Genomic DNA, 22,178 nt, shown 5'->3' with positions numbered 1-22,178 from the left:
ACTCAAAACTATATGGCTTCAGGCATTACATGCAAATGGTAGAAAGACATATATGTATGTAAAATATCCAAACGCAGAAAATAATTTTATTTATTTATTTATTTATTTCTTTATTTAGGAGACAGGGTTTCCCTGTGTAACAGTTCTAGCTGTCCTGGAACTAGCTCTTGTAGACCAGGCTAGTCTCGAACTCACAGGGATTCACCTGCCTCTGCCTCCCAAGTGCTGGGATTAAAGGCATGTGCCACACAGCCCAGCTCTTAACTTTTTAAATAAAAAACAGGTAAAGCTTTGTTACAGAGGCTTGGGAGATGGCTAAGACTGGAAACTTTTCACCTTTGTGTGAAGGAACCCATCAGGCAGCAGTGTTCAACATGCTCTAATCCACAAAAAAAAAAGAACCACAGCAAAAATAGAGTGAGGGTACATGACAAAGAGAGACTGAGTATAGGCCTACATGAAACACTGGGCTAGAGGAGAGCTGAAGGCCCTCTGTTTTTGGAAGCAGGGGACAAGAGAGAGCTGAGGAAGGCTAGTGGTTCTACTGAATATAGGACAGTCTAAAGGAAGAAGTTATCACTTTAGATATACCTGAGGCAACTGGTAAACACATACATGAAGACTGGCCACATAGGCACAATATGAGTCTGCGCTTGGCTTACCTTTGAGAAGCATCCCCCACCCCCTCACCCTCTACCCCATCAGTCCTCTCTTATGGTTTCTTGTAACCTTCCATTTCCAGCCTCCAGGATCTCTTCCTCCTTTTTCATGATACCCTTTCTAGTTTCATGACTGACAAACATAAACACACACACATGTAATTTTAAATGTAGTTTCCATGAGATAAAACACAGGATATTCACCTTCCTGAGCCAGACTTGTTTCCATCCTGTGTTTTACTATGGTCTTTAGTTAAAAATAGTCTCTTTTAACAATGGTCTAGCCAGCAGCTGTAGCAACAATGCAACCAGGGCCTTGTTGGAAATGCAACAGGTGAGGAGGGGACTCTGACCCAGAACCACTGGAGCAGAAAGTCTGAGGTGTGAGTGTGGCGGGGGGGTCCAGAAATCGGTTTTAACCAACTCCACATCATTGCCGGCCAAATATCACACTATTTCTGTTGCCAGGTGTCTTGTTTTGGTCCTAGTCACATAGAAGAATCACTAGGGCTTTAAAGAAATACAGAGGTCCAGGTCCAATGGCCTTCTGCTCTGGGGGAAATGCCTGGGCAGGAAAAGGTTGTAAAAGCACCAAATTTTAGGCCCCTCTAAAATTGTCAAATGACAAAAAAAAAAGTTTGAATATCATCCCCTAACCCCAACTTTGTTTCCATCTAAAGCCCATGAGATCACCTTACCTGCCGTTTTTGTTCGTGTAGGTTGCTAAATAGCCATGGTCCTGCCAGGTGTGCACTGACTCTGTCATCCCCTGCTCCTGAAAAATGGACTGAAGGCCTTTCAGAATGGCCTCACCGTCAGCTGGAAGACAGGAAACATGGGGCGGTGATTAGGAAAAAGGTATCCAGAAGAAAAGCTAAAGGCCGAAGTGTGAGTTCAGTAGTAGAGTACTAGCCAGTATGGCTGGGGCCCTAGGCTCCATCCCCAGCACCACAAACATTCAAATGAAATAAACTAAATACATTAATTAAATAAGTAAAATCAAATTTAAATAATTAAATTAATTAAATAAAAAGTAAGAAAAGCTAAAGTGAGTGACATGATCTGATTACTTACAAGAAAATCTAAACATTCTCCACCCTGTATGGAAAGGCTACAAAGAACACCCGGCTACCCAATAAGAACACAAGGAATGACCACAAATACCAAAAACACAGGGAAATAACCATTCAATGAAACTAAAGATTTCAAAAGAATGAGGTTCCATTTTCAGCTAAATATATTAGTGGGAACACATAGTCCTAACAAGGGGATGCATACCAATTATTGATGAGCTTCATTACCAATAGGAATTTTTGTTTAATTTTCTGGATGTTTACAAAAGGAAACTGTTGCTGATATAAACAAAAAAATAGAAATTAAAAAATGACATCCAGTAACAAACTCGGAACCAGCAAAAACTGAACAATCCCAACAGAAGAAACTACTGGGTCGTGAGTATTTCCTCTCTCCATCCTGCCCCACCTCACAACTCGCCCCTCTGTAGAGCTTGGCACCATGAACTAACTGGCTGGACATGCATGGTGGCTCTGGAGGCTAAGACAGGAGAATTTGCCAAGAGTTCAATACCAGCCTGGCTACAGTGTGAGTTCCAGGTCAGTCTTGGCTACAGAGTGAAGCCCTGTCTCAACAAAACGAAAGAAAACAAATCAGCATTCATTAACCTCCAACAGGCTCATTTGGCAAAGTCAGAATCTCCAACAACATGGCAATACTTGAAAGAGCAAAATTCAGTTAATCCTGCAATTATATCTGCAAAGCAGCCATTCCCTGAAAAAGGTAAATGAAGAACCAATGTAGACTGGCTCCTCATAGGGAAAAAAAGAGAAGAAACAGGCCTTTACTAGGGAAAGTCTTTTGCAGATGTAATTGAATTACATATCACCAGATAAGGGCATCTAGACTGTCTAAGTGGGCTTTAAACCCAATAAGTGTCCTTTTAAGAGACAAAAGACACAGGGAAAATGAAGGGCAAGTGACTTGATAGCCAAACTGAAGGAGCTTAAGTCACCTCCAAAACAAAGCCTCAAATCAGACAGAAAGGCAGGACACAGAATCATGCCATACACCCATTCCAACAAAAGCAGCTGGGAATACAAGCGGCAGCCCAATGAATCACTGAATTCTCTTCCTAGCAAAACCGTACCTTTGGCAAACCCATTTGTCAGAAAATAATCCAGCTTGCTTTGCTCTTCTGTAACTGGTTTTAGGAAATTAAAACAGAAAGTCTGAACTGTATCTCCAGAACCACAGCATTTAAGACAACCCATCTCCCCTAAAATGTATTTCTGGGGGCTAGAGAGATGATTCCATCTGTGTAAAAGTACTGGCTGTTCTTCTAAAGGAGGAGTTTAACTCTCAGTACCAACATGGTGGCTCAAAACCATCTGTAACTCCAGTTCCAGTCGGGATCCAACATCCTTCTGGCCTCTCTAAGCACCGCATGCACCATAGTGCAGACACGTTGTGCTGGCACAATGTCAACTTAGGTCAATTGGACACACAAACCTGAGTTATCTGAAAGGAGGGGAACCTTAATTGAGAAAATGCCTCCATAAGAGGGGGCTGGAGAGATTGCTCAGTAATTAAGTTGTTCTTCCTGAGGACCAGGGTTCAATTCTCAGCTTCTACATGGCGGCTCACAACTGTCTCTAACTCCAGTTCTAGGGAATCCAGCACCCTCACAAAGGTACACATGCAAGTGAAGCATCAATGCACATAAAGTACAAATAAATCATTAAAAATTTTAAAAGATTCGCCTGTAAGGCATTTTCTTGATTAGTAATTGGTGGGGAAGGCCCAGCCCACTGTGGGTGGGGCCATCCCTGGAATGGAGGTCCTGTGTTCTATTAGAATGTAGGCTGAGCAAGCCATAAGAAAGCCAGTATGCAGCAACCCTCCATGGCCTCTACATCAGCTCTGGCCTCCAAGTTCCTGTCCTACTACAATTCCTATCTTGGCCTCCTTTGATGGACTAGGATGTGGCAGCATAAGCTGAATAAACCCTTTCCTTTCCTCCACAAGTTGCTTTGTGGTCATGGTGTTTTATCTAGCAATAGAAATCCTAACTAAGACAAACATGCAGGCAAAACACCCATACACATAGAAAAATATAAAGGGGGAAAAACATTTGATTTGCAAACTTGATCACATGAATGAAACCTGTTTAAGTTCCGTTTACTTGGCATCATAACCTATTGGATCAGTACACTGTGCAGGTGATTGAGCCGAACACAGTGCAGGAAGGAAAAGAAAACCCAGACCAATAGAAGCTACCCTAAATGTGGAAATCACTGTGTCATTTTACAGTTCTCCTTGGCTAGACAGATGTTCTCTGTTTTGAGAGTGTATAAAACAAATAATCATTCCTGGTAAATGGCCTCAAGGCTGTGTTCTTGTTGGCATGCTACAAAACAAAACAAATGAAAGGGGGAAATCCAGCATTATCCTGGATGTGATGAACCAGGAACTGGAACCTGGTGTGGCGAGCTACTATAAACTCAGTTACCTGGGCCAAGGAAATGGGATGCTTCAGATGCCATGCAAAGTTCTTGATTTCTGCCAGCATGGTAGCCATCCCTTTTTCTGACTGGTACAACTAACCAAAAGGCATCATATGGACTAAAAGCACCCCTCTGGCCAGGCTAAAGATAAAAACCAAAGGGTTAAAAAAGAAATCCAATTTGAAGTGTTACTTGTTTCCACACTATGGGCATTACACCCCTCCACCCTAATTTAGTAAAACCAGGCATGTCTGAATGAAAGTGTTTGTGGAAGGCTAATTATTTACTTACTCACCTGCCCAGAGTGTTTTGTGGATCCTGGATCCTGTGGGTGTCTTGAGTGGGCCAGCCTTGCCAGGAAGGTGTCTGTAGGACATTGGGGTCATTTTATTTGATTTACTGCCCACTTCACATCCATTTTTTTCCTGATCTGGGGCCTCTCTTGTTATCCCTGCTGTACTCAGGCCCTAAAGACTCTGGAGGGAAGAAAGGGGATGAATAGTCCCCTTTTACAAGAGTCAGGGTTTAATAGAAGACTGAAAGCCAGGGCTCTGAGCTCTGGTGGTGACTTACTTATCTTGATCTTAGGTGCTCAACAGATGTTTGTGCAGGTAAATGAAATTCATTTTCAATTAGCTAAATTCACAATCATTATTATTTTATCTCTACATAGTTTAGAAACCATCTAGATCAGTGGTGTTGAATCCTAAGTGCACATTATAAATCACCTGGAGAATGATTAAAAATTCCCATGCCATCTGCTTGACCAAAATAAAAACCTGAGTGTGGGACCCAGAAACCAATATTTTTAAAAACTCCCTGAGAATTTCCAATGTGCAGTTATCTAAACCATCCTGTGCAAAAAAAGAAAGAGCTGAAGGTATATCCCTTACCATGTGCAGTCCTGAGTTCCATGTCCAGGACTAAGAAATATGGACCCTCCACCCAGCATTTTCACACTAAATACACTCAAGTTCAAAAAGCTACAGAACATACTCAGGGTGTGTATTTGATAAAAACATATTATTTGCATCTGAAATTCTCAAGCAACAAAAATAAAGCCTAGCCAGGCATAGTGGTGCATGCCTTTAATCCCAGGGAACCAGAGGCTGATAGATCTCTGGAAGTTTGAAGCTGGTCAGAGCTATTGAAACTGTCTCAGATAGATTAGATAGATAGATGATAGATGGACAGACAGATAGTTTTCCTCAAGATAAAGTCTAAACTCTACTAATTAAAGTCATTAGTATTCCATGAAATGCTCCAGAAAATGCTTTGCAATACTGAAAACCTAACCTTCATACATGTATGGTACACAACATGAAACTTGACCCAAAAAACTGGGTTTGCTTTATCAGCATACCTCAATATTCAAATTGGGGGTGAGAGTAACAATTTATGAAGGACCAACTTGTCCCTTTCAGGACGTTAAAAACTCCAGTCATCTATCAAATGACAAGGATGCATCGCCCTTGACAAAAAAAAAAGTGCCCAAGTTCAGGAAACAGGAGAAAGAGTAGTAAATACTTTTGAGAACTACTAGATACCCTATACATGGTGAAATGAGAGTGAGACCGGAGTGAGACCGGAGTGAGACCGGAGGATATCCAAATTTGACAAAACAAGGTAGGACAGCGGCATCATAAATGCCTACAGATCAGGAGAAAATGTTAAGAAGATCCGAAGGCTAAGAGATGAATGTACTTTAAAGTAGACATAATAATCCAAAGTAGGCCAGTAAACTGCTGTTTGGAAGTTCTGAGAAAATTTATTACAATGGCCAAGAAAGTTGAGGTATAACATAACCTTTGAATTAGTACTAAGAATCTTCCAAAAGGCTCCAAACAGAGTGACCTCTCCCAAGGTAAACATATGTTCTTTTTCTAATGAACAACACAATGTTCCCATTTCTAGGATGCTACCTTTGTTTATTTGACAACAACTTATGATGATGTGGCATATATATATATATACACACACATATCTCACCAATAGCAAAAACAAAAGAAAGGACAATAGGAATGGAAAAAAGAAAAGGAACTGAGACCCTAAATGTCAGGCTGGAGAGAGCGTTCAGTTGATAAAGTGTCTGCTATACAAAAATGAAGGCTTTAGTTCAATCCCCAGAACCCACGTTTAAAAATTAAAGCCAGGCATGGTGGAACACACTTATAGTCCCAGTGTTGTGGAGTTAAAGGTACAGCTAGGCAGATCCATGGGGCTCACTAGCCAGCCAGTATAACCTGAGCCTCAGGTCAGTGAGAGAGTCTGTCCCAAAAAGTAAGATGGAAAGAACCTGAGGAATGATACACAAGGTTGACCTCTAGCATTCATACATACTTGCACACATATTTCTCTCTCTCTCTCTCTCTCTCTCTCTCTCTCTCTCTCTCTCTCTCTCTCTCTCACACACACACACACACACACACACACACACGGGCGGGGGGCTAACTGTCATCTCTCCTACCAGGACTCTCTTTGAGAAACTCCTCCTCTGACCCCTCGCCCCAGATGGCTGAAGGCCAAACCTGTCTGTGCTGCTGGACTCCACCTGCTAGGCAGCTGTTCACACAGTTCCAATCTGAAATCACAATCCGGCTCATGGTGTCTCTTCTTCTAAGTATAGAGGATGAAGCTCTGTAATCTCAAACTCTAAAATTCACTTATAATATTCTATGAAATAGCAAATTCAGACTGTATATAAGTTATATCTGAAACATAAAGAAGTAGCTATAGAAACACATAAATGCTGTATTTAAACTTATATCCCATCACCAAACCTATAAATATTCAAAAATTAAGTAAAAAACATTTAATGTACAATCTAAAACACTTCTGGACTTAAGTATTTCTGGTGAGTGAAACTTTACCCGAACCATTGGCCACATTGGTTCTAAAAATGTACCTAAAATAGTACCCTCCTACCAAACTTTTCCTACAAACCCCCAACACGGTCTCTGCTCCACCCAAATTCCCTGGCTGGGACACATCTCACTTGGAGACCTAACTTCCTCAACCATAAAATAGATCAGCTGCATGTGCCGCCATAGGGTAAGCAACAGGTTAGCTGGAACGACCTTAGGAGCCCAAGGAGACATACTGACTAAAAACCCAAGATGCTGATAAAGACAGAAAACTTGTCGTGCCTTCAGTCCAGGTCCTTCTTCATTTTTAGGGAACAAAATACACCTTTATCAAGCCCAGTACATTAGAGGATGCCCTAGGGAATTTGGCAAATTCTAACACTTGGGACTTTGATGTATGGCTTTACATTTTTCAAATTAAAAAACTACTCTTAGGAAAACTATGGCCTGGACACACTGAATGTCTTGAGAAATTTCTAAAGCTGTAAACTCCAGCTGTGTCTTATGAACAGATGCCGTCTTTCATTCAGAGTCATGGGACTCCACAGCCAACTCAGCTGGTCATCCCATGGGCAGTCTTAAATCTCCTCTATAAGAGGAAGGAATTGGAACAATTTTTTTCTCTGCACTGTTTTTGGCTTTCACATTCACACAGCATCTGGCTTCTGAAATGGGAGGGTGTTGAATTTCTATTCTGGTCAAGCATACTTTTAATTGTAAAGCCTGGGAATTCCATACCTCATCATTAATCCCCCACCAAAACTACTCTCCCACAGTAGGGCTCAAGCCATTTAAACTCCATGGGATGTTTAAACAGTCTCATCATCACATGCTAAAAGTGATGAGCTAGAGACAGAAGGCCACTCCTACAGCAGCTGCAGACTAAGCCACTCCAACTTGGTCTTTCCAAAGCTCTGAAGCTTTTACATGGAAAGACATTCTGCAGCCGCCTGCAGGGAAACTACTAACACACCAAAGTTCTTTCTCCTAAACCCCAGACTCACATTAGCGCACATTCAAAGCTAAAGAACTTAGGCTTAAGCCATGTAGTTTCCTTCACACATAAACTAACTTTGGGGTTTTTTGTTTTTTTCATAATCAATCCCAAAAGAGGAAGCAAGGAACACCAGAACACAATCCACTTTGAAGTCTTAGTCTCCTTAAAAATCCATTTGAGGGGGTGGTGGTGGTAGTAGTAGTAGTAACAGGAGCAGCAATGATGAGCACCCAACTGCAGGCATTAATTCAAACTTGTAACTGTACACTAAAATGCCTTCTATGTGAATTATGGCGATCCAAAAAGAACTGTGTGTTCAGGAATTACCAACCACTGGCATGATTCCTTTTGTAAAAGACTATAAAGAACCACTCACAGGCTTCCTCTCAACCAAGTATTCCCTAAAGTCTCCAGAAATTTGCTGGTCTTTTTGTTTGGTTTGGTTGGGCAGTGTCTGTTTGGGAGGTTGGGGGAGGTAGGGGCAGGTGTGATGGTTTTGTTTTTTTGTTTTTTTTTTTTTGAGGGGATGCAGCATGAATAATAAAAACCCAAAGACAGATATTGGGGTTCAACCTGAAGATCAGAAAAGCAAAGAAGATCAGAAAAGCAAAGCAGCCAGCTACTACAGAGTTCTTACCTCTACACCAAAGCCGGGTAAGCCTATTCTCAGTATGACTGCAGACTGAGACCTTGAGCTCCTGTCTCCTCCTGTCTTCTATTCCTCTCTAGTGCTGGGATTAAAGGCATGCACCTCTACTGCCCAGCCTCTATGGCCAACTAGTATGGCTGCTGGATTAAAGGTGTATGCCACCACTGCCTGGCCTGTATAGCTGACTAGTGTGGCTAGCTTTGCACTCTGATCTTCAGGCAAGCTTTATTTATTAAAACACAAATAAAATATGACTATAAGGGAAGTGTTTAAATTTTTATTTATTTATGTACATTTGTAGTCTTTTGTCTAAATGCATGCATAAAATACATGCAGGTGCTGAGCAGGCCAGAAGACCGAATCAGATGCCCTGGAGCCAGTTACACCAGTTGCAGGCCACCCATCCAACATGAGCACTGAAAACTAGCTGAATTAGAGTGCCTTGGAAAGGCAGCAAGAGCAGCAAGGGTTGAGCCATCTCTCCAGTGCCTTGTTTTTTGTTTGCTTTTGTTTTGTGACAGTCTGACTATGTTGTTCAGGCTAAGCCCAAACTCCTGCACTCAAGCGATTCTCCTGCCTCAGCCTCCTTAGTAGATGAGACTACAGGCATGCATTGCTCTGTGTGTGTGTGTGTGTGTGTGTAACAAGTGTGTATGTGTGCGTTATCTTTTAAAAGCTTTCACAGTAAGGAAGTCTAAATTGCAATTTATATTTTTTAACTTTTTAACTTCAAAAAGGGTCTGTCCAGATTTCTCAAGACATTCAGAAACCAAATAACTTTCCACGGATTAAATTGAAGGTAAAAACAGGTGGTTCTGGATCCTAGACCAGTCAATCTCTGACGGTTTGGTTTTGTATTTTCAAGTCCAGTCTTCCTGTCTTTGTCTCTGGGTCTGGCTCTCTGGCGCTCTCTCTCTCCGCTCTCTCTCTCTCTCTCTCTCTCTCTCTCTCTCTCTCTCTCAAACAACAGTTGCATGGCAATTAATCACCTCAAACAGAAGCAGATATGAATGTTTGGTGCAACGTGACTCATAACACCCAAAAAGCAAAAGCAACCAAAATGTCCATCAAGGTATAAATGGATGAGCAATGTGTGTTATTATCCATCCTGTGGGCTGTTACTCAGCCACAAATGAAACAAAGTACAGATACATGCTACATTCAACATGGATGGATCTCAAAAACATAAAGAAGCCAAATATAAGGGACTAGAGAACACACAACTCTATCTCTATGTGATCATAAATGCTAACTCTGAAAGATAGCTGTTGCCAGAGCATGGGAGGAATCAATGATAAAGAAGTCAGAAGTGGGTCTGGAGAGATGGCTCAGGGACTAAGAGCACTGGCTGTTCTTCCAGAGGACCCGGTTCAATTCCCAGCACCCACATGACAGCTAAAACTGTGTGTAACTTCAGTTTCTGGGGATCTGATACCTCTGATACCTTCACACCAATCCACATAAAATAAAGTTAAATAAATTATTTTTTAAAGTCAGAAGGAACTAGGCTAACAACTAGGGAATAACAAGGTTTCTTTCCAAAGCAATGAAAATATTCTAAGACTGACTATGGTGGTAGTCACAGAACTCTGTGGATATTATACTGAAAACTATAATACAGCCAGGGAATCATATATCCAAGTTGCATATGGAGTTTTAAAACCTGGTCCCAGCAATTCTAACAGGCTATGCTTGACCTGCAAGGCCTTATTCTAGTAATCTAGGGTAACTGTGGGCTTAGATAAATGGCTCTTCTCAGCCTTAAAGGGGAATGAGATAGACATACTTTAGTACCTACTACATTAGGTAGACATACTTCTTAGTGATCACCAAGCTTTAGCAGAATCAAGCAGGAGTCTGACCTAAAGTAAAAAAGACAGGACACAAATGAAGACAGATGCCGGCTTTCATCTTGTTCTTAGTTATTTTGTGGGCCAATGTAAAGACTCAATACCTTTAAGAAAATACAGGTTTTCTGGGCTAAAAGCACTTGCTCTTCCAGAAGACCTGGGTTCAGTTCCCAACACCCACATCAAGCAACTCACTACTGATTATATAATTCCAGCTCCAAGGGATTCCTATGCCTCCTTCTGACCACTGCAGGCACCCAAACACACAGTTATGCACACATACACATAAATAAAATTTAAAAGCTTTTAGAAATTCAATTAGTGGTATCTGTTACAGTGTGGATCATAACTTAATAAAGAGGTCAGAATAAACTCAAAGAAATGAGCTGAGCCTTCCTATTCCTGTTTACTCAGAGATAACCAAGGAAAGACAAAGTCCCTCCAACACAAGTCTCTGCTAGGCTCAGGCACAGCTGCAAGACAGCAGGTAAAGACCACAGAGTAGGTAGGGAGTCTTTCTTTTTTTTTTTTTTTTGGTTTTTCGAGACAGGGTTTCTCTGTGGCTTAGGGAGTCTTTCCATCTCTTCTCATCACCCAACAGTAAAGGTCTAAAGAGCACTCTTAAGCTCTTAAGTATGAGACAACCACAGGACTCTTCCTGTGCAGTTATCCTGCTGCCAGAGCTCCTAATGCTCTTCAGTCACAGAAGAGAAGTATGGCTGCAAAATGCAGACCAGAACAACGATGAGTTAGCAATTTTAAGTCAGGCTTGCTCTAGACCACGGTTTTTGATGTTCATAAAGAGCAACCCAACCAAGAAACATTAACTTCAGAAAGAAATAAGAAAAAAAGGCCAACTGAAGTTAGATTAACAGCCATGTAGCACCAACACAGAAATAATAGCCAGACTCCTTGCATGCAAACACACATTAAGGCCAGCCAGATGGAAATGTTTATGAAGTACTAGCCACAATGACTATTCCTTAAAATTTACAACATACCAAGTTATAACATAATGGAAATGTGCTGCTAATTTCCCTGCACTGCCATCCCATTTCCACTGCAACAGAAAACAGTTAAAGGGACAGACATTTCTAAGGACACAATGGGGCCAATAATAGCTTCCCATAACATACCTACCCTAGATGGTGGGCAGATGCAGTTGTTTCACTTTAAAAATCAGTCATATCAACCTGTGCCCTATAAGCCTGGTAAGTGGGGAGGAGCTTACAAAAATGTAATTTAGCAAACAATTCTGAGTCTTCTTTGGTTTGGAAACAAAAATACCAATAAAAAATTATATCCCCTCTTTCCTTGTAAGACCATTTTCTTCACAAAACTAGGAGTCTAGAGAGGGAGACAAGCCCAGGTCTAGGCTTCACCCTCACAGCCTATGTTCACCTGGAGAGCAAACTCCAATCTTCCTTCTAATTTAACCTATGGGAGAATGTAATCAAGGTAGAGAAATAAAGCACAGTAGACTGGAATATGGCTCAGTGACTAAAGGTGCTTGCTGCCAAGTCACATGAACCTGATTTGATACCTAGAAGCCACATTGGAGGAAAACTAACTCCTCCCGGCTGTCCTCTGACCTCCATACGCACACTGTGGCTCAGGCACAGGAACCATGTGCCTTGGGACAGGAACCATGGTGCCAGTGCACGTGCATGTACACATACACATAAACCAAACTAAAAATGTAAAATTGGTTTAATTTTTGTTTTTAAATTGTATTGAGATTATAATTATGCAATCTCCCTCTTTCTTCTCCCTAAGCCTTCCCATGAATACTTCCCCTGCCCCATTGCTCTTTCAAATTCATGACCTCTTATTTATTGTTACATACAGACACACACTCCTAAATAAATACGGCATGCTTGGTCTGTATGATGTTACTCGTATACAGATTTTCAGGGCTGATCATTTGGTATTGGATAACAAATACCAAACACTATTTCTCCTGCTCTCAGGATTCCTTAGTTGTGTATAGGTCTTTGTGTAGAGTTAAGTGTCTGAGCTTTTTTCCCATCCACATAAGCATATCTATGCATGTCATCCTTAAAATTGTTTAAATTTTTACAAAGCACAGAGGGGCTGGAGAGATGGCTCAGTGGGTTAAGAGCCCCTGCTGCTGTTCCAGAAATCTTGGAGTTTGGTTCCCAGCAACCATGTGGCAACTATAGCAGTCTGTATTTCCAGATCCAGAGGATCCAGTGCCCTCATCTGGTTTCCGGGAGCACTGTAAACATATGATGCACAGATATAAAATGAAGGCAAAACAACCATATGCATAAAGCAAAAGTAAATGAGACTTTAAAAAACGCATAGGGATGGAGCCTTTGCTAAGGCCTGGCTTTTATTTTGGGGAAAGATAAATACTGTTAGTTGTTATGAGTTATTAGTGGTTCTCAACCTTCCTAATGCTGTGACCCTTTAATATAGTTTCCGTTGTGGTACCTCCCAACAATAAAATTTTTTCATTGCTACTTCATAGCTGCAATTTTGCTACTATTATGAGTCATAATGTAAATATTCACTATGCAATCCCTGTGTAAGGGTGATTCGACCACCAAAGGAGTTGCAACAGGTTGAGAACCACTAACTTAGGGAGTAAAAGATGTTTGCCGCCAAGCTTGACAAATTGAGTGGCATGCCTGGAACTCACGTGGTGGAAGGAGAGAGCAGACCCCTCCTCTGACCTGTGACATTACACATGTTCTGACACAAAACGCCAGCGCCACATAAAACAGAGAAATGAAATGGGTTTGGGAGTCTACCTGCTTCAGTCCTGGACCTACCACTTACTACCTGGTTTACCTTAGGAAAGCTGTTAAACTGTGTGCCTTGCTCACCTGGCTCTACTTCTTGGCTGGCTTACTGGCAGTGGTGAGAACAGATGTACCTTGTTACCCTTAGAGAGGGAAGCTGCTCACTGTTTGCTATTGTGTAAAGTAGACTTTGTAGACGCCCTTTATGGAATTAAGGAAATTAGGCTCAGTTCTCTTTTCCTTTATCTTGAAGAGGTGTTAGATTTTCTATTACTCTTTCTGTCCTAATTTAGAATAATGTGGTTTTTCTTTGGCCTATTAATATACTGGGTAGGTTTTTTCCTGATAGTTTTTTTAAACGATTGAAACATTCTTGTATACCAAGATGAAGCTATCACTTGGTCATTTATGTAATTATTCTTCTAAACTGTTGAATCCTATTCGCAAAGGATTTGTCCGCCAGCTTGCTATAGACTTTGTGTCTATGTTCACAAGGGATTCTTTTGAACTGCAGCTATCTGGTTTTGGACTATCTTTGTCGGGTTTTGGTATTCCAATATCTCTGACTTCATAAAATTGAGGCCTCTTCTCCTCTGCTGTCTTCTTCCGTTACAGCAAAATGGAGGTAATTTTTCTTTGAATGTTTGTTAGAATTATTTAGGAGTTCTTTGGAGTCCTTTTTAAAATTACAGTACTTATCTACATGTTTGTGTGAAACAGAGAGTGCAAGCACCTGTGGAGATCAGAAGACAAGGTGTGGGAATTGTTTCTCTCCTCTACCACGTGGATCCCAGGTATGGAACTTAGGTTGTCAGGCTTGGTGGTGCGAATCTTCACCTGCTGAGGTATCTCATCTACCCTGTCTTTAGAGTTTACACAATTAAAATTAAGGTGGTTTTTTTTTTAGTTGTAAGGTTGTTAAGCTATTCCCCATTTCATATTGAATAAATTGTAGCATTCTGTGCTGTTGGAATTGGCCCATTTCTTCTGGAAGGTGTCAAGTGTTTCTGGGTCAGATTATTTGTAGTATTCTCCTAGCCTTCTGGTGCCTATGGGGTCTGCAATGGTAGCCCATTTTGCTGATATTTTGTTTTTTTCCTAGTATTGGCATGACTTCTCTTTTTTCCTTTGCCAGCCTTGCTGGTTTGTTATTTCCCTAATTTTTTTTTTAAATGAGACAGTTTTTCCTTGATGTCCTCCCAGCTTGTTTTTTTTTCTTAAAGTGGGAACAAGATTGGTGATTTAAAACTTTAAAATGGAAACTGTTCCCCCTAAATATTCTCTATCATGGGATGGTTTTCACTAGTTGCCAGTGTTATTTCCAAATACTCCATCAAGGGCAGGCATCTTAGATAGACGATTGACAGTTTTCTCTAGCAGTTAATTAAGAAGTTGGTGACTTAACTGCAGGAAATAGTGCTTGTGTTATTTGTGGCTTAACTTCTAAGAAGCCACTTCAAAAATTTGGATTGTCAAATTAGAGCTAAATGTCCTTGTTGATTAAGACTTCAGAGCTAGAAAAGACCTTAGACCCAAGGGTCAGCAAATTAAAGTCCTTGGGCCAAATCCTGCTCAGAAGCCCTAGTCTAATCTGACCTTCCAGCTAAGCATTTTTAAAGAGTTGTAAATAACAGGTAAAGGCACTTTGAAAATCTGGGACTTGGAGCCTGACTGGCCTGCAGCACCTGATTACTCTACTATGTGGACCTTTCCAGAAAAGTTTTCCTACTCCTCTGCCTTTTGATCACAGAAAGCCAGTGAGGTTGATTGCCCGCTTCTGAGTCATCTGGAAACATTTGGAAGTACAGGTTCCCAGGCCCCTCACATGGCTCTTTTCCCATCTGGAATTTGTCACAGCACATGGCTCTGTTCATGCTTGGATTGTTTGTCTTCTCTCTCTCTCTCCCATTCTACCATGGCATTTCTCTCACCATCTAGGCTCTGAATAAGATACTCAGGTCCATTTTGAAGGGCCTCACACAAATATGAAATTGATAGTGCTGTGGAGGAGGCTTCTTTTTGTTGTTGTTTGTTTTGTTTCTTTCAAGACAGGGTTTCTCTGTGAAACAGCCCTGGCTGTCCTGGAACTAGCTCTTGCAGACCAGGCTGGCCTTGAACTCACTGCCTCAGGGATTAAGGGCCACCACTACCCAGCAAGGAAGTTTGTTAGGAATAGTTCCCAAAAACATGATTTTTACAACCACAAAGTACATAATGTTTTAACTGTTTAATCTCTTTGAACATTATTTCATTGTTGACTCACAGTTGGGCACATATGATGAGACAAAAATCTATGAAACAGCAATATTAGGGACCTTACTTGTAAGGAATTCTGTCCACTTAGAGTTAGTGGGTAAAGAACGATCTTAGAAAGGATTTCTAGAAGTGCGAATCCCATTTTCTTCCTCTTGTGCTACGGAACCCACGGAACCCAGGACCTTTGTGCATGCTGTGGAAGTCCTATGACACTGAGTTATGTCTCCAACAATTTGCGGGGGGGTGGGGGGTGCGTTTTATTTTAAGACAAGGTTGATTACCTCATCCTCCTAAGAAGCCAGGATTATAGGCATGCACCACCAGGCCTGGCCGATCCCACTTTTTACATGTTTTCTTTCTGGATGAAGCTAAAGGAAATTATTACCACTCTCCTATCTCGGGGCCAGTCTGAGACGTGCCCCAATGCTCTGGGAAGTGGTGGCTGGGGACCTTTTATACCTCACAAACATACCAATGTTGCCACTATAAAGGGAAGGGGTGGCTATTTAACTTTGGTCAGATGTTTTCTTTTAATGTTCTCTTCTGCTTTGGTTCTCTTCATAGTTGTAGCCTGAGTTTACTCTTTTCCCCTTCTGAATGCATGCTGCTTAAGCTGATGTATCACAGGATGACTTGTGATGCCTGACTGAGTCCTGCCTAGGGATGTCAGGTGGCTTCGTTATTCAGTGTCTAAATCAGTGGTTCTCAACCTGTGGGTTATAACCTCTTTGAGGTCGCATGTCAGATACTCTGTATTATCAGATATTTACATTATAATTCACAAAGTAGCAAAACTACAGTTATGAAGTAGCAATAAAAATATTATGATTGGGGTCACAACATGAGGAACATAAAGGGTCACAGAATTAGGAAGGTTAAGAACCACTGTTCTAGAAGTTCTAGATCAGACTGGTCTATGTAGGGAGTTCCAGAATAGCCAGGATCACACAGAGAAGAGCTATATCAAAATAAGGAAGGAAGGAAGGAAGGAAGGAAGGAAGGAAGGAAAGAAAGAAGGCAGGCTGACTCTATAAATGACTACTTCAGCAGTTTCTTTTTCTGCAGTCTCCTGAAGCCAAATTCTTTATTCAAAGAAAAACAAAGCATGTTGGGTTTTTTGCATTTGCTTTGTGTGTATGCCCACTTGTAGATGTCAAAGAACAACTTGACGGAGTTGGCTCTCTCCTCTATCATGTGGGTTCCAGGGATTATACCAGCTGGGTCACCTTGTCAGCCTAGTTATTTTTTGTTAAATCTTACCAAATTTTTATACCTCATACCAAAAGGACTTAAGCTGATGGCAAGTTCTTTCTTCTAACACCAAAGTCACCTGCTCCAAACTAGACAAACTAGAAATATCTGATATTTGTACAAGAAGGCCTAGGGTACCTCATTGAAAACACTTCCAAACAGAACTGAGGCACTTAGGCCTCAGTGTGATACTTTGAGCTTCGACATTAAGCACCAATATAAAACATGCCACTTTATAAAATGTACTTTCCCAGAGAGTGATCCAAGGCATTGGTCCTAAAAATAATCTTTTTTCAAAGTTTTTTTTTTCATTTCAGAAACCTTCTACATTCAAGTCTATGTTCTACGCCAACAGAAAAATCTGGAAGGCCCTTGGGCATGCATATCACTTAGCCTTGTTTCAACACTATGATCTGTACTCCTGGAAAAGAGAATTCAGTATTGAATAAAGCAGCAACATAGACATTGCTCAGGATTCTTACTAAGTAAATTTCCATTCTTGGGTAAAAATAATCATGTCATACCAACACTTTCATCAATAACATGTAACAGGGGCTTTAAATAAGACCTGGGCTCAAATCATAAGCCATCTTATTATTTCCACCTCTCTTTTGCCAGAACTCTCCAAATCTGAGTAAGCTAATTTGTACCACTTTATCTATCTATCTGAGCATCGTTATTGGCTGGCTCAGTTTCAAAGCATTCGGCCCTAAATACTGTATGTAATTAGTGTTAAGTATTTTATATCTCATTTGACACTCTCCCAAGCATTTTATTGATTATCCCACCCAACGACACAATGTGTGTGATTTTGGTCTTATTAATGCCTTTATGGAGAAGGAATTAAGATGCATTTGTTAAACTATCCAGTTAAATCAGCTCAGGGAAGCAAGAAAAGCTATTGGTTCCTCCTAGCTCCTTTTAGTTTGGGGCTTAAAAACATCAATGCATTTGATTACTGGTATTGCCACTTCCTCAAAGGTTTCTCCAAGAACACAGATGACACTACCAATTTAATGAAACCCAGGCTCATCACACTGTAGGGCAGCAGAGCTGTTTTTCCTGAGGTCTGGAAAAGTGCCTAGTTGTTAAAGAGTTTAAAAGAGCATTTGTGCATGGTTTACATACTTGGTTTGCAGATTCAATTGAGGAGGTTTCTTCACTTTTCAAAAGAACCAAGCTTGTAATTAAACTACCATGAAATGGTTGGTTGGAGCTGCAGGGCTCACCAGCAGGTTTGGGTTACAATTGTAATGAGATGGTGGATTAAACAACCAGAATAATTATTAACTCTAAAAGTAAACTCACAAATAGCCATACTGGAGAAATTTTTAAATACTCAACCATAAGACAATTTTTTAATGTCTTGCTATGCAGCCCAGTCTTGACATGAACTTGTGATCATCCTACCTCAGTATCCACACTGTCTACAGATCACAGGTAAATACCCTCGCAAATGTCCAGTAGTTTAATAAATGAATCCTTAGCTACAAGGGTTAGTGGAGATAGGTTATGGAGTTGCAATTAAATTAAAGAGTGGCAACTCTAATCTTTAAGATACCAAATCCAAAACCAGAGAGCACCAAGAATCAAAGCTTTTAAACGCCTCAGGGCTGTTAGTCTCAACTCTTTAAAGAAGGAGTTGCCAATTCAAATACAGCCAATTTAACTGTATGCAGGAGAGATGAGAAGATTCCAAACTGGTAATTCCTCCAACAGAAAAACCAAACTGGCTTTCTTTTCTCAAAACAAACAAAACAAATTGCCTACCAGTTATTCAACTGGAAACTCCTCTCTTTAATGGCTCACATAGGGTCAGTGGACTTGAAAAAGTGCCTCTCCTCTACGGGGAGGGGAGGAGGCGGCTGTCAGCGCCTTGGTTATAATGTTTTCAACAGCCACTGTCCCTCCCAAAGCATTTAAAACAAGAGAGAAGCATTCAGTGAAAGCTAGGAAAGACTACTTAATATAAAGTACAAATTAATTTTACCATATGCTTCCTCCAGCAGCTTAAGGAAATTGAGATCATGTAGAAAGTACTCTATATAGAAACACTATGGTTTATACATTTTTCATTATTTTTTGATTTTTATATAATAAATTTTGATCAAATTTTTAATGGTAGGCTCACAAAACAAATCTCCCAGCAATGGAAGATTATTTTGCCTGGAGTCATCTGGAGAATGATCAGTTCTACTAAGAATCTTCTACAAATCCAGAGGAAGAGAGGTTCATAAAAAAGAAACAAAATAAATAAAACTCACAACAAAGTAAACCAAACAGGCAAGCCAAAAGAAAGGCAGACTCTAACTGGGGCCCTCTTCCAAGCAGTCCATAAAACATTTCAAACACAATTCACTTATGGTAAAAAACCTAGCAAAGTAGAACCAATGTCTCCCTCCCAAGCTGTTCAATTCTGAGCCAACCCTCCAAGCAAAGCAAAAGACTGGGGGCAGGGGTTGTGCTAAGAGTTAAGAACTAGACAGGAATGGATCTTCTTCTGGGCTGATACTGATTTTGTTTTTCCACAAGGTACGGGCGACCCGGGAATCTTTTGAGAAAAGGGACCAAATGATCCAGCGCTTCTGCCAATGGAGACAAATGGTGAGGCTGTGGCCAAGAACTAGAAGCAGAGGAGCAGTGAGTTGAGTGCATTCTTCAGGTACATTCAGTAAGACTCTAGGACAGTCCTGAGGGGGTTCTTGGGATTAAGTATATCAAAGTAATCTGATACCATTGGGGGGATTGTCTTTTGTTTGATGTTTTTGGTTATGATTATTCTCCTGTGTCTTTGGAGATACTGGTGGAGGCCAGAAGAAAGCAGCAGATCCTCATAGAATTGAAGGTACAGGCAATTCTGAGCTGTGTGACTCTGGTCCTCTGAAAAAGCAGTGAGAACTCTTAAGCAGACTTGAGGTTTTTGGCTTTTTTTTAAGAGTCTAGTGCAGTGAACTTTATATTTTTATCAGCATCAGAATTAACCGAAGACATTTATGATGCAAATTTAAGACACTCATATAAGTTCAACATAGGGTGGGATCAAAGTTTTCATTCCTCACTCGCAGAATCCCAAGGCTCCATGACTAAAGCCAAAAGGCACAAGAGAATCCTTTGTGAAGGAGACAGTGTACTGAATAAAGGGATGAAAGCTCGTGAATCAAAACAAAAGGCTTAAATAGAATCAAAACTGGTTATAAAGCTTTACAATTCATTTTAGCTACTGAAGTCACATACAAAAAAGGATCCTTCCACCAGAAAATAGTTCACCAAGGGAAACTAGGAGAGCCACAGATTTCCACAGGCTGGGTAGGAGGTAATCCCTAGACCCTAACAACCAGCACCTTGGGGGAAGTGGTGCCTTCCATAACAATTGACATGCAAAACAGGTATTTCTAAAAAAGATCAAAGGAATTTACTGATAGTTTATCGTACTATTAATTGAAATGTCTAACCATACTTAAGCCAGAATTCTCTACGCGAGCACTACTGACATTTTGGGCTGTAGCAGGGCTTTGAAGGCACCTTTAACGTATTTATCAGACTAGCTGTGAGTAGCATATGTACAGTCTCAGATTTTTGTTTTACTTGCTCTGTTTTGTTTTTGAGACAGGGTCTCATGTATCCAGGGCTGCCTCGAACTCACTGTGCAGTTTAGGATGGCTTCAACTTCCGATCTTCATGCTCCCCCTAAATATTGGGATTACAGGCCTGTGGGAATGATCAAAATAGGGCTTCATGTATGCTAGGTAAACGACCTAAATTTCCAACCCTATTTCTCCAGAACCGCCAAATTCCTCCTCACAGTGTGGACCATGATAAAAACACCCCAACTGAGTCACTATCTTAAATTAAGGGGTTTTGAAATTAGGAAAGCAACAAACGCCTTGTAATCAAATAGGCTATAGCACATAAAGGTTGGAAATCTCAGGGAGGATAGAGGAGGCATCCTACTCATACCATCATTCAGTATGCAAGAGGATCTTGAGTTAAGGCCAGTTTGCACTGCACAAGCCACGCCTCTATCTGGAAACCTCAATGGGCCTAATTTATTAATATTTAAAATGTGGACTAGAGCTGCCAAAGATTCACAAGCATGCTTCAAAGGCAAACCTGGTCCCAGTAAAACTTACTCCAAGTAAAATAAAGTTGTGGGGCAATCCCAGTGCTCTCACTCCAGACTACATTCTATTCTTGGCATCGAGAGAAGCCCAAGGGACCAGTAAATCCAACCCAAGAGGCCTTTGGATTTGAATGTGGCAAAATACGCATTTTTCACTAGTTGAAACTCTGCATCTTCTCCCCAACTACTCACTCTTAACCATTATCACCAATAAAATCTTTTTTTTTTTTTTGGTTTTCCGAGACAGGGTTTCTCTGTGTAACCCTGGCTGTCCTATAACTCACTCTGTAGACCAGGCTGGCCTCAAACTCATAGGGATCCACTTGCCTCTGCCTCCCAAGTGCTGGGATTAAAGGCACATGCCTAGCCCAAAATCATATTTTTAAATTATATTTTTATGTCACATATTCTAGCTAAAACTAGTGATTTTGTTCTGCAGTAGTCTGAAATTCTACATTTTTACCAGTCCTGTTGCTCATGTTGGGCCTAGCTGGTGATCACATCTTTAATCTCAGCACTCAGGAGGCAGAAGCAGGAAGATCTCTGTTGATTTGAGGCCAGTATAATCTACATAGCAAGTTCCAAAACAGCCAGGGCTACATAGGGAAATCTTGTATCCAAAAACCAAAAAGAAAGAGGGGTGGGTGGGGAGAAGCATGTTACTTTGGGAAGGGATGCTTTAATTCAATAAAGGAAAGGTGTACCTGGCTCACATAAGCATTTATCACACAACTAACATTTACCCACTATCTACAATGTACCATTTGTATCATCTACAATGATTCACAACATAGGTCACTTTAGAAACGGCTTCCTGAATATATCCAGCCCAAGAAAAGACAAAAAGAACCATAGTTAAACTAAGTTTTCAGAGCTGACTGGCTGGCAAGATACTGCTGCAACAAGCATGGAGAGGATATAAGGCCTCGCTCAGCTCTCCATAGCCAGCATCCTGACTAGGGGCTGGGACTAGAACAAAAAGAGTTGTGACCAATTTATTCTTATTAGCTTTGAGCTGAAAAAAGAGAATCTCATGTTTCCTGGAATCAATAGTCCTCAGAGTCTAACACTTTACTTACAGGATGACCCAAGATGAGCTTTGTTGAGCTGGAGAGATGGATCAGCGGTTAAAAGTACTGGCTGCTCTTCCAGAGGACCCAGGTTCAATTCCTAGCACCTACATGGCAGTTCACAACTGTCTGTAAGTCCAGTTCCAGGGAACCTGACACCCTCACTCAGACAC

At 40.9% G+C, this 22,178-nt stretch overlaps 1 protein-coding gene and 1 long non-coding RNA gene across 3 annotated transcripts in view; both read right to left on the bottom strand.

Moving 5' to 3' along the window:
- LOC121441330 (spermine synthase) overlaps positions 1-22,178 on the bottom strand; it is a 61,916-nt gene that overhangs the window by 36,657 nt on the left and 3,081 nt on the right. The window contains exons 1-2 of one of the 2 annotated variants that reach the window (XM_041642460.1): positions 4,476-4,544; positions 1,358-1,478 (exon numbers count right to left, since the gene is read on the bottom strand). In XM_041642460.1, the coding sequence (XP_041498394.1) occupies positions 1,358-1,425 (68 nt within the window). In that variant the 5' untranslated portion in view covers positions 1,426-1,478; positions 4,476-4,544. Of the gene's footprint in view, positions 1-1,357; positions 1,479-4,475; positions 4,545-22,178 lie in introns of those variants that run through there. The other variant, XM_041642461.1, reaches the window with a different exon arrangement.
- On the bottom strand, positions 4,517-20,514 carry LOC121441331. Its single transcript, XR_005973449.1, has 3 exons — positions 20,459-20,514; positions 10,489-10,552; positions 4,517-4,546 (listed from the first exon to the last, which is right to left on the bottom strand). It is a non-coding gene; the product is annotated as an uncharacterized LOC121441331 (long non-coding RNA).

The sequence above is a fragment of the Microtus oregoni genome, unplaced genomic scaffold, assembly GCF_018167655.1.
Source record: "Microtus oregoni isolate MIOR12 unplaced genomic scaffold, Mior012 000074F_ref0000038, whole genome shotgun sequence".
In the NCBI taxonomy this organism is placed as follows: domain Eukaryota; kingdom Metazoa; phylum Chordata; class Mammalia; order Rodentia; family Cricetidae; genus Microtus; species Microtus oregoni.
The sequence above is the reverse complement of the archived record's forward strand: the minus strand, read 5'-3'. Positions and strand labels throughout refer to the sequence as shown.